At 43.1% G+C, this 12,897-nt stretch overlaps 1 protein-coding gene across 2 annotated transcripts; it reads right to left on the bottom strand.

The window, feature by feature from the left end:
* Positions 1–4,591: 4,591 nt before the first annotated feature.
* Positions 4,592–11,842, bottom strand: LOC110081124 (lysozyme C, milk isozyme). Of its 2 annotated transcripts, XM_020797577.3 has the most exons (5): positions 10,922–11,842; positions 10,429–10,569; positions 8,618–8,776; positions 6,417–6,498; positions 4,592–5,590 (listed from the first exon to the last, which is right to left on the bottom strand). In XM_020797577.3, the coding sequence occupies exons 2-5, from the start codon at positions 10,565–10,567 to the stop codon at positions 5,524–5,526; spliced, it is 447 nt and encodes a 148-aa protein (XP_020653236.3). In that variant the 5' UTR covers positions 10,568–10,569; positions 10,922–11,842; the 3' UTR covers positions 4,592–5,523. The 2 variants fall into 2 exon arrangements, with proteins under 2 accessions (XP_020653236.3, XP_020653238.3); XM_020797579.3 differs by having other exon boundaries at positions 10,429–11,842.
* Positions 11,843–12,897: the final 1,055 nt, after the last annotated feature.

Here is a 12,897-nt window from a genome sequence, read left to right as displayed (position 1 = left end):
GATGCTTTATCTGCTGGCCTGCTGGATGGCTGCCAAAGTGATGCATTTTGACATTCACCGCACTGGCATTAATAGCCTCCAAATCACTGCTAGACTATGTGAAGCTATTCATCAGGGGTGAACACAAACCAGGGAAGAGGTGATCATGTTGCAGGTACAGAGGTGCTAGAAGTCTAGTGTTGTTTCATGTTAAAAAAACCTAAATATTAGCTGTATTTTTGAAGAGCGTGTACATTCCAGTAGCTTTCATTTTGACTTTTTAACTTTTCAGAATTCAGTTCAAATACTGCTCTCCCCCCCCTCTCTAATTAGGTGCTGTAAACTTGGGACTGTACATTGTTTAATTATTTCCCTATCAATATGACATTTTCTAGTCTCACATCTGGCAATACATTTTCCCCTGCCATGGCACTAATCCCATAGGTTCTCTTATCCAGAGCAGCTGTCTGATCTAACATCCCACAGCATCTATGAGATTGTTCAGGGGGTTAGGATGGCCATTTTTGGCAGAGAGTACTTTTCTATGTGAAGGAGTACTAGAAGGTGTTCTGTGTTGTAATCCAATTAAAAGATTTTTTAAAAAAAAAACCATCAGGTGAGGATCAGGGACCTTAATGCTGCCTATCGGTGGTTAGCAGCACTTGAACAGACAGGTCAAAATTTTCCCCGCTCATGTGGAATATAATATAATTCCATTCAAACTACTAAAATATTTCTAATTGTGCATCTATACACATAAATAGATCTTTTGTAAAAATAATCTTTTATAGAGTGGTCAACCAGACCAGATGGGCGGGATATCAATCAATCAATCAATCAATCAATCAATCAATCAATCAATCAATCAATCAATCAATCAATCAATCAATCAATCAATAGACTGGAATTCTCTCCTGTGGAGAGGGTGATGCAGTTCATTTTAATGACCTATAAGGGGCCACCCTCTCAGGAATGAGCGCCAAAGTAGAAGGGAAATTTTCTTCAGGAGTGAAAAAATACATTTTATATTTCTCAGGTGCCAGGCTATTCTTACCAGGTTCCATCTATCTTACCTTGCTAGTTCCAAAGTTCACCTTTAGCATCACACTATCATCGAATTGCTTTTAACACCAAAATACTGAGTCCACATTTATTCTAATATCAGCTGAAGGCACTGAGGTTCAGTAGTCAGGATTGCTACATTTATGTGATTTATTCCAGCTGTTAGTGCTGTGTTAGGGTGTAACTACATTGCAACCTACTCCTCAAGTTACTGTGGAAATTCACTACATGATTTTATTGTAAGCACAGGGGAAACCTACACTTTTCTTCCAGGAATCATTTCTGTCAGGAGGTTGTTTATTTTAAATTGTTCTAGAGCGTGCTGTTTTTGACCCGTTTTTGGTTGTGTGAATGGTCATGTTGTATCCTCTGTGGGTGAGTGTTCCTTGTACTAATATCTTGGTGATGTCTTTGAGGTGAAGTAGGATGCTGTTCCATCAGGAGATCAGCACGCTTATGTGTTCTGTCGGAACTGTTTCGCTTTTTAATTTTTTTAACAAAATAAACCATTTGACTTTGACACTGCATCATCCATACACGGGAGTCTTTCTGTCCGCTATGCCACTTAAAAAAAGTGGTGAGTGGGTGGAAATTAACTCCAGGCAAGACAGATTTGAACAAGGACAATGCAAACGGAGCCAAGACAGACCAGAGTGCGAACCTCAGATCTACTTAAGGCAGTTTAAAGAGTGGTGTAATCCCCTGCATCAGATCAAATCCATGAGAATGGAGAGAGCAAAACAATCAATACCATAACACCCCAACACAACTCTCAGATTATTTGGGCAGTGTAGTCACACCCTTAGAGTCTGGCCAACTCACTTAGAATCTTAGAATCATAGAATAATTGTGTTGGAAGGGGCCTGTGAGGCCATCAACCTGCTGGTCAGTGCAGGAATCCAAAAGCAAATCAAATCTGACAGATGGTTGTCCAATTTTCTCTTGAATGCCTCCAGCGCTGGAGCACTCACAACCTCCTGAGGTAATTGGTTCCATTGTTGTACTGCTCTGACTGGAGAATGTTTTTAAAATAAACTAACTCATAACACTAATGGGGATTTTAAGAGACTTCTAAATCATTCTGAGGCATTCCGAAAGCTCATGTGGACACATATTGACGATCAGTTGTAACAGAGGTGGACAAACCATTTCATAACTGACCCTTTGTATTGACAGCTAGAGTGGCAACGTGGTGGTTAGTAACATAACAGTTTCTCTTCATGCATGTGGGTGGTGTGTGTGAAATGTAATCTGTATGAACCATGTGTGTATATAACTTTGTTTACCTGAGTGAACAAAAACTAACAGTAGCGGCTGGACATAGAGATGTGTTTTAGCTTGAAGGCTGGAAGGAAGCTTCTGTAGGGCTGTTGTTGGTTACAAATCGCCCTGTGTTTGGGAAGTTCTGTTGTTGAGCCATCTCTCATTGAAAGTAGACTTCTGACAACATGCACCCATGTACAAGTCTCTCAGACCTTTATGCTCAGTGCCTCATGGGCAAGGATGTAGGAGAATGGTATTCTATGTGTAAACGGGGCTGGCCCAAGATATATTATTGTCTGAGGCAAAGAAACAAATGGTATTCCCCACTCACTCAAGTCAAGGTGCATTGGCACATGAGGTAAAAAAATCTTACACATGCCTGTCCCCATTCCTTTCAGTAAAAAACAAAAAACAAAAAGTATAGGGCAAATGACTGGCTATTCAAATTTATTGTCTGAGGCAGTTACTTCATAATGACTAATGGTAGGACTGGCCCAATAGGTGGGGATTTAGTGGCAGGAACATCATAAGTGCCCTGTACCCTAGTGTAGCATTCACCCTTTGTTAGGTATAAGTCATGCATTATTCATGTCCTATCCAGATGTGGTGGAGAAGCAGAGTGGAGAGAGAGGTTAAAAGGTGGCGCATGAGAGGAGAAGTCAGACAGTCAAGAGAGTGAGTTAGTCAGAGTCAGAAGAGAGAGTTTGAGTTAGAGACTGGTTAATATTAATAGATAGAGAAGGTGGAAATTATATGGCAAGAGAATATAGTACAGAGGTTATCAAACCCCCCCCCGGTCCATGGCTTGAGACCTCCCGCCCTCTGTGCATTCCCCACAGCTGCTTTGCACATGTGTGTGTGTGCCAGCACCAATGTGAGCACTCCATCACCCCTTCAGGTATGTGCCCGCTCGCACAAAGCAGCTGTGGGGAGGGGAGTGTATGCAGGGGGGAGGTCTGTCTTTGCGGCCTGGCGGCAGCGGTGATTAGTATGGCCCAGAGCTGGGAGGCTGAGCATGGCCGGGTGCTCTGGCTGCTGGTCTCTCAGCGACGACGGGGGTGGCCAAGAGCTGGGAGTCTGAGAATGGCCGGGTGGTTTGGCTGCTGGCCTCCCAGTGGTGGCTGTGGCAGCCAAGAACTAGGATGGTGAGCATGGCCTGGTGGTCTGGCTGCTGGCCTCCTGGTGATGGTGGCAACGACAGGGGTGCCCAAGAGTCTGGAGGCTGAGCATGGCTGGGTGCTCCAGCTGCTGGCCTCCCAGCGGGCTCCAACGAGGCCAGAGTTGGTGCTCCTCACCGCCCTCAGCAGGCCAATGCCGCCACTGGTGCCTCCAGCTCTGGAACCGGCACCAGTGGCCGCTCACCGTTTGAATCTCCCGCCATGAAGGGCAGCGAGGAGCCCTGACCCCGGGCTCGTTGGAGCCTGGCAGGAGGTGAGCAGCCAAAGGGAGCACCCCGGCCATGCTCAGACTCTCAGGCTGCTGCCGCCGGCACACAGTCCTGCTCATGTACGAAGCGGTGGGGGGAGTGCATGCACACCAGAGACACGCATGGTCCCCCAATGCTTCACGCATGCATCCAAGAGCGTGAGGGGACGCCCCACCTCCTTCAGAGGCTCAGCCAGTCCATGGTAGGAAAAAGGTTGATGACCTCTGATATAGTATGTACATATGAAGAACTTCTGTGATTACTAAGCTTGAGAGACAAGATAAGATTATTGCTTGTGGAGAAGCAATTTCACGATTATTTGACAAGATTTTTCCTGGTTAGTCAAATAAGAATATCAGTCAAAAATCTCAGATTTAAATAAGCTCAACTTAAATCTTCAGAGAGAAAAGTTATGGTTTTTTTTCAAATTGAAGACCAAGAATGAAGCAATGATCAGGAAATTGGAATTGTGACATTATTGCTTATCGAACGAAAACTATTAGTCATTTCCAAACCTCACAGCTTTTTTTTGGTTCCACCAACAAAGAGTTGTCTGAGGAGGACACATCACTTATCGTACAACATTTGTAAGATGTGCAGCATAGTTTCTGTGAATATTCTCTTGTTCCTGATCCAAGTGAAAACTGAATTAGAGATCCATTTTCAGTTAATGTGCATGAACTAGAAGGGCTCACGGCAGCAGAGGAAGACAAGTTCATAGAAATACCCCTGGGATAGTGCTCTGAAATTGCAATTCAAGGAACAGTCCTTTCCATATTTCTGGGTTCACTTACAAGCAAATTTTCTAGAACTATTGAAGGGGGCAATGAAAGTATTGATGCCTTTAGGAACAACGTACATGTGTGAAAAAGCATTCTCTGCTCTCATTGTATTTTAAAAATAAGGATAGCATTTGAAAAATGTATAGTCAAAACTCAGTTTCAGCTATTAAGCCCAATATAACGAGGCTTGTAATTGAAATGCAGACCAGCCTTCTCATTAATTATAATTATATCTGTGAATGCCACAATTAGTGTACTTTTTAAACCATGCAGTTGAACATCAAATGTGCAGTTTTTTTAAAAAAACAGAACTGATGAATCCTGATATATCATGTTTTAGGGTTATCCCATTTATTCAATTTCCTTTGAGTTGATCTTGTTCAGCTTCCTGTGGCGCAATTTATTTTCCAAATGCATGCCTTGTGTCCAACTGCATGCTACCACTCCCCACTATACCCTGTCCCCACTTTTAGCCTTCACACATGCAGGTTTATGCATGAAGAGGACTATTGTGGGATTTAGGAGAAAAGGGGGGGGGATTAGATTAAGTAAACAAGGGTGAGACTTTATTGTGGTGATTTGTTAATAGAATTGTATGCTTTGTTTAACAGACAACATTTCTGTTTTTCTGCATTATTTCAAATAGGAACAGTCAAGAGCCCCCAGTGGTGTTGATGTCAGGCCAAGAACAGGAGTATGGTAACTTCACCCCTTATTTGGCCTTAAACTTAGACCCCATAGCAATTATTTACCAGAAGTAACTCAAGAATTCTGCTGCCCAAATATTTGTGCCGTTATCTCTTTTCTTTCCTAGATCTTGAAAAAGTTGCTTCTTTGGAATACAACTCCCAGCAACCACTTCACCTGGATGGCCTTAGATACAAAGATAGGTGCTGAAGTGACATTGTCAAACAGGACACCACTGCGTTTTTAATGCATTTATTTCTGGGCTTGACTTAAGATTTCGCTTGGCAGACAGTCGCTGAGCGACTTCTAGGTGACACCAATTTTCTACAGGTTACATCCAGCAAGATAGCCTGACAGATCCTGCCCCTGGCAGTACAATCTCCATGCCACCCTGGGGGGGGGGAAAAAGGGAACAATTAAAAATTCTCCACCCTGACAATTTCTTCACTTGATTTGTGAAAAACACTAGGCGAAAAACAAATATGTTAAAGAACATACACTAATCTCATATTCTCATTTCACAGACACAGTATAACCACTACCCAGCATGGGAGACGAAGAGTGAATCGCAGTGCCTGTAACAGGTCCACAGCATTCATGGTGGACGGAACAACATGTCCTGCTCTGTGCCTTCAGAGTTTAGTCAACAGAGTAAACGGCTTTAATCCCAGGATGACAGATCTTTTTTTGGCCCCAAATTCAATTTCGGAGAAATGTTTTGGGGCCCCATTCCAGTGGTGGGTAGAGCCAAAGACATAATACCTATATATTGGAATTTTACCACAGCTCTTAGGGTCAATCACTAAGCCTTAGGAGACGCATTTCAATAGATCAGGGAGGGGAAAAATAGGTACAAATTATGTATCATGGGAAAAGGGGTGTGTGGCCATCTGGGGGATCCCAGTGAGCCACAATGGAGCCCCAAGTGGGCCAGATTCAGCCCCAGTGCCTGAGGTTCCTCACCTCTGCCTTAACGTTTGAATTAATGTAGTCCTTGTGGCATTTTGGCAGCGGTCTCATCAGACAGCCCGGCAGATGGTTTGAGCGTTCCTCCCTGGCATTGTTAGGTTCCCTTTTCAGCCTGTGCTCTTGGACTGTCCTGCGGTGCCCGAGAGGTGTGCCCAGCAATGCCTCAATGACGGCAACACCAGGGGGAGCCTTCCCACCCACTCCATGGCCTCCTCTTTCTGTTTCCCCAGCTGCTGAAGACCCCTTACCAGGCTCCCATTCCATTCCATGAATTATCGACCACAATCTTTGCACAAGCCACATCTGGAGCAAGGTTGTTTGTCAGCAGTTCTGTAAGGAAAGGAGATGGAATGTTAAATCTTTTTTTTAAAGGAGGTATCATCTGATTGCTCCCTCCAGGGTTCCACCCCACCCCCAGCCCCGGGCAGAGCTTCTATGACGACACAAGCGACATGGCATACAGAAGAGCAAAAATATATTGAATACGCAGGAGTTCTGCCCAGAAAAAAAAGGTGACCATCCCAAACTACCACCATTTGCATCCAGCTTGAAAGGACTTCCAATTCCAAAGGGTAGGAAATAGCGATGGATCCCCAGATACCTTTCAGTCTCAAGTGAGAGAAACACATGCTCTGAGGGCTGTGACGGCTGCCAGGGCTCCTGTCAAACAATCATGCCATGAAGCCCTGAGACAAACAATGGTTTCTTTGGAAAGCTGGAAGCCAATTAAAAAAGGAGACCTGCCACTCATTCCACGTGTGCCTCTCGTAAATGGGTTCTGCTGGGTTTTTTGTTTTTGTTTTTTGTTATTGCTCCCAGACTGAAGGATGCCTATGCTATGCTATGCTATGCTATGCTATGCTATGCTATGCTATGCTATGCTATGCTATGCTATGCTATGCTATTGCTCCCAGTGGCTTTACCAGGCCTCTTGGGCCACTTTAGATAGGAAGGCAGAAGAGATGTGGGTGTAGACCATGGTACAGCCAGTGGTCATTGAGACAGAAGACATGGTGTGTGTGTCTCTCTCTGTGTGAATGGTAAGCATTAACTTTAAATGCTTCTCTCAAACCATATCCATCTCTCTTTTTTAAAAGTCTCACCTAAGGAAAACCAAGCAGTTTGCTGGCAGGAATGCAATATTTGCATGGGAAAGACACATATGAACAGAAATCTGGGCATGGGAGAGGTGAAAGGTTAGTTTTATGACACTGCCATAAAGTGAGTCAGTTATAGCCTATTCCAAGGCAATTTGGGGGGGGGTTGTTTTCCCCTCTCTCCCTTCCCTAGTCACTAGGGCTGAAGGCATCAAGGATTCTCATAGCTTGTTAATGGATAGTAGGCTGAGTACCCTGTTTCCCCGAAAATACGACCTAATCTGAAAATAAGCCCTAGTATGATTTTTCAGGAGGCTCGTAATATAAGCCCTACCCCCAAAATAAGTCCCAGTTAAATGAAAGCCCGCCCTCCACCATGGTGCAGCAACCAGAAGAAGATGACATGACTGCATTTGAATAAACATCCCCTGAAAAATAAGCCCTAATGGGTTTTTTGGAGCAAAAATTAATATAACAGCCTGTCTTATTTTCGGGGAAACATGGTAGTTTTGCTTCTAGTAATACTCTCTTGATTGGATGGGATTTGGTCATGACCAGGTCCATCCATGTTTCCTAACCATCACATTTTGGGGTTGGAAAAATGTGTGTGTGTGTGTGTGTGTGTGTGTGTGTGTGTGTGTGTGTGTGTGTGTGTGTGTGTGTGTGTGTGTGTGTGTACGTACGCGCGCGCACACACACACACACGCGCGCGCGCGCGCGTGCGCACGCACACACACACACACACACACACACACACACACACACACACACACACACACGTGCATGTTTATGAAGCTATGGAAAATATAATAAAGTAGGTGGCACTGTGGAAGCATAGGTACATAGTACTTTGTTTCTCAGGGCATTATCTGGGAAACCTGAGATAGTGTCCACTTTGAATTCTGAGTAGAGTAAGTTTGTGTGTAATGTGAAGCTTACTCTTCCCCAGGATTTTCCATGCAGGGCTCAGAAAGTTGACTTATTTGAACCATGACTCAGAGAATCCCCCCACCTGCCGACTGGACTTCTGTGCAATATCTGAACAGACCACCGTGAACTTAAGCTCCATTAGCTGGGAGGATTCCAGCTTTCATAGACCTGTTCCCTGCTGGCAAGTTTGCAAAGTTTGCTGTAGACCCAACATGGGGAAAGTTACTTTTATGAACCACAACTTTCACATGACCAATATAGAGACAACTCGTACGTCTCCAGATGTTGTTGGACAGCGACTCCCAATCAGCATAACCAATGGTGAAGGATGGTGGAAGTTGCAGTCCAGCAACATGGGCAGGGCCACACATCATTTACTCCTGATTCGTATCAAGCACCCTCCAGGGGAAGTCAGTTCTCACCAGAGCATGAAATTCCACAGAGGTTGGCACTTGACTCGTCACCATTCTGGCACCAATAAGCACTGTTGATTTGGAAGATCCCAAAGTCGGCACTGCCATTAGAGTCGTAGTCAATGGCCTGAGTGTTGTAGCTGCTCTCGTGAGCCGCCATGCAAACCCCTAAGACAGAGAATACGTATGATAAAGCTGGAGGCATTCACAGGTTTCTGGTAGGGGGAGAGTCCTTTGTCACCCATAATGCCTTGTGCTGTAAAATCTTACCCCGCCCAGCAGTTTTGAGTATCCCCAGGGGCTTGGAACCAATCCCCAGTGGATATGGGGTCCTACTGTACAACACTGTCATGTCATTTATATCCCACCATTTCTGCAAGGAGCTCAGGGCCATGTATATTCTGATTTTAACTTCCAAATGCTATTGACATTGTTCTCTCATTTTAGCCTCATAAAGATCTCATGTGGTAGGTTAGACTGTGGGTGAGTGACTGGGCAAAGGTCACTCAGTCAGCCTTCTGGTGGACGAGGGGCTTGAACTCAAGAGATTCCCAGACTTAATCCAACATTCAAACCCTTTTATCAAAGAGACTCCCTGAGAAATGTGAACCACGAGAGATGTAGCTAGGGAAATGAGAAGACAGAGAAATAATGTTTCAAACTGAATTCATGCTAAAATTTTTGCAAGATTCTACATTGGTAAACAAAATTTTTTTTCCGCTGTATCCCCCACTCTGGTATTTGAAAATTTTACCTCCAGGAAATTGTGCTTGTCTTCTTTTTGTTTCCTTTTAATATGTTTTATATGTTTTCTATAATTTAAATGTTTTTAGCTGTATATTTTATAATATTTTGTAAGTCGCCCAGAGTAGTGGCATGCTCATTAAATGGGTAGGATATAAATCCAAATAAATAAATAAATAAATAAATAAATAAATAAATAAATAAATAAATTTATGTTATGTTATGTTATGTTATGTTATGTTATGTTATGTTATGTTATGTTAATAATTATGTGCCATCAAGTCATTTCAGACTTTTGGCAACCCTTTCAGGTTTTTCCAAGTAGAGAATACTGAGGTGTTTTATCATTCCTTTTTTTCTCTGGACACTCTGGAACCATTTTGCCCAAGGCCACACAGGCTGGCTCCGCTTGCAGGAGAGACAATGGGGAATCAAACTTCCAACCTCCAGTTCCACAGCCTGATACCCAAAACACTGAGTTATCCAGTCAGCATCCATATACACCCTCATAAATGGAACTTTTCTTTCCCATTTCTTCAAACATCAAGTGATATGCTGCCAGCCCATGTGGTATAGTGGTTGGAATAATGGACTGCAACTTGGGAGATATAGCTTCAAATCCCTAAATTAAGAAATTATTCGGCTGACCTTCGACTCTCTCTCTCTCTCTCTCTCTCTCTCTCTCATCCTGACTGACTTCATGAGGTTGTTGTGAAGATGCAAGTGGAAAAGACAATTATATAGGCTGCCTTGAGCTTATTGCAAGAAAGATAGGATACAAAGCTCACAACTATGTACATACGCAACAAATAAATAATATGTTATGCCCCATCAACTCCACACACTTCTACAGCTCTATAGTGTGACATAAAGCCGCATGTTCCTATTTATCTATAAAAAAAGTAGAGCATTCCCCTTAATTATGAATCATTACCTGAACAGGTAGGCACAGAAGATCAAACCCTCTAGAGGTCACACAGAGTCTAGTCTGCTCCCGAAGAGACTGTCAAGAATGCACACACACACACCCCTCTATATGCTTCCCTAGCCGATACTATTTTGCCCCATGTACTTACAGTTAGCCAAGCTGTAGCCAGCATAGCCATCCAATCCCAGCTGCTGGAGCTGCTGAGCCAGTTCACAGGGTGTGTAAATCATTCCTTGTCCTGTGGCCAGGACACTGGCAAGGACGAGCAGCAGCCACTGAGCCTTCATCTCTGCAGCTCAAGAGAGAAGTCAAGTTGGATGAGGAGGACATAGTGGGAGCTGGCTTTTATAAAGGCTCTCTGGCATACCACAAGGTAGGTATGACTTTGAAGGCACCTTTGAGAGTTGAACCCTTTAGATGGTTATCATAAATGAATGTGTGTCAACTCAACAGAGATAAGAGACGGAAAGTTCTAGACACCAGGCCCTCAGCAGGCCTATGAGCTTGGACACTAGGTTCTAAGTCAGCAAATGAGAATCTCTATGGTGTTACAGCTGCCTATTCAAAAAGGGCTTCATCTACATTATAATGGTTGCTTGCCATCCTTGTTGGGACAGAAGGGGGCAGAGAAGGAGCCTCACCATAGCATGTGAATGCATCTGGGCAACCCCTGGACAATGACAGTGTCCAGTCAGCTGAACCTTCCACTCTGCAGGCACCATCGGAACGCTTCCAAAGAAAGAAGAAAGGGATACAGAATGGTAGGCAGAGAAGATTTAAAGAAAGGACCTCCTTTCATCTCAGTATATGCTTGGCTCAGGTGTTTGTCCTCAGTACCTGAACAAGTCCTTTCATATATATTTCTCCTAATGTTCAACAAACTAATTCAGCTGTTGCTGTTAAGGACACCTGGAGGTAAAGGACACATTAATGGAAATGCATATTTTTTGCTGTTATCTTTCCCTCCCGGCATGCAATTCCTTCGACGCACAGTCAGACTAGCAGAGGAAGCTCGTGTTCACCTCATGATAATCAATCATAAAACAAAGCTACTTTGCCAAATGCAGCATGAAACAAGAACAACCAGACATTTTATCACCCCTGGGAAATCTGTGTTTGATTACGTGCTGTTTGGGCTAGAGATTTGGCAACTTTCCCTCAACTGCAAATGGCTGTAATATCCAATCCTGATGTTCTTTCAGCCTACTGGTGCTGTAGTGAACTGGGGATGACCTATGGTGGACGTAGATATATGTTAGGACTCCCACCTCTGTTCCTAACTGTTTAACCTGTTGAGATTTTGATGCAAATATGTATTAAATATAAATGTTGTATAGTTAAATGTAAAATGGCTGATTTAACCTCAGTCATTGCACTGACTGTGTTCAGGTGTAGTTACTAAAGTTTGAGACTTAATGTTGTACTGCTGTGATACATGATGAAACTTTGTGTAACTGAAAATGAAGTACTGCACTTTCTGACTGGTCCCATAACTGTACGTAAGTCATGTGTAAAGGGGACATTTTATGTGCTGTAAGTCAGATCACTTTTTTCCTATGCTGTGTGTTGTATTATGTCATGTTACACTGCCAGATGAATGTCTATTCTCTATGTATATATGTAAATAGACTACGTTGATATTTTGCTCTCTCAGTGTCATAGTGTCTATGAAAACTAATATCTCAATATTTGGCAGACCGTCTTCTCCCACCCAGATCTACCCGAATCACCTGACATAGCCAGCAGGGGCAGCTGAGGGGTCTGACACCGAGAGAGGCCCGGAAGGAAAAAACTAGAAACCGGGCCTTCTCGGCGGTGGCTCCTCGGCTGTGGAACACCCTTCCAACAGAAATTCGGCTGGCACCCTCGCTGGATGTTTTTAAAAGCCAGTTAAAAACTTGGTTATTCAAGCAGGCCTTCCCTCCAGTCAATTAAGTCTTTCTCCTTTTTTTCCTTTCTTTGCTATTCCACTTTGGTAATCCTCTCTTTAAATTAATTGTTTTAAATTGAAATTGTAATTGTAATTTTATGATTTTATATATTTTATACTGTTCTGTTTTATTTTGTAAGCTGCCCTGAGTAGACATGGTCTAGAGGGGCGGGGTAAAAATCAAATAAATAAATAAATAAATAAATAAATAAATAAATAAATAAATAAATAAATAAATAAATAAATAAATAAATCTCCTTAACTCTGCTGATGTTATGAGAATACACATTATAATCAAAATTCCCAAAATAACCATGTTAAATTCAATGTGGAGTAGTGATTAGAGTACTGAGCCAGGAGTTGGGAGATCCATATTTCAGAGAGTCATAGGCTCACTGGGTGACCTCAAGCAAGTCTCTGTCTCCCTCACCTCCCTCGTAGGATTATTTATCACGAGGATACAGTAGTGAGAGAACAACTAAGTACATTGCTACTTTTAAAGGAGAGGAAAGATGTGACATAAACTGAATCGATATAGAACACATCTAGAACCTCATAGGGCAGGCAAATATCTCCACTGACCTGATGGGGCTTCCTTACCAATATAGCTTCCTTACTGCACCCCATCCTATGCTTCCTGGCACTCTCAGAAACCATTATGTCCCTTGTTAATTATATCAATGTTAA

The sequence above is a fragment of the Pogona vitticeps genome, chromosome 2 (genome assembly GCF_051106095.1).
Source record: "Pogona vitticeps strain Pit_001003342236 chromosome 2, PviZW2.1, whole genome shotgun sequence".
Lineage (NCBI taxonomy): Eukaryota > Metazoa > Chordata > Lepidosauria > Squamata > Agamidae > Pogona > Pogona vitticeps.
This window is presented reverse-complemented; position numbering and strand designations above follow the sequence as displayed.

What these genes read in the sequence shown, in the direction of transcription:
- LOC110081124 (XM_020797579.3), bottom strand. Translation starts at nt 10,567, where the DNA reads ATGAAGGCTCAGTGGCTGCTGCTCGTCCTTGCCAGTGTCCTGGCCACA. An exon ending in TGGCTACAGCTTGGCTAACT is followed by an intron (nt 8,777 to 10,428) that starts GTAAGTACATGG and finishes TCTCTGTCTTAG; the next exon opens with GGGTTTGCATGGCGGCTCAC. An exon ending in CTGTGGAATTTCATGCTCTG is followed by an intron (nt 6,499 to 8,617) that starts GTGAGAACTGAC and finishes CTTTCCTTACAG; the next exon opens with AACTGCTGACAAACAACCTT.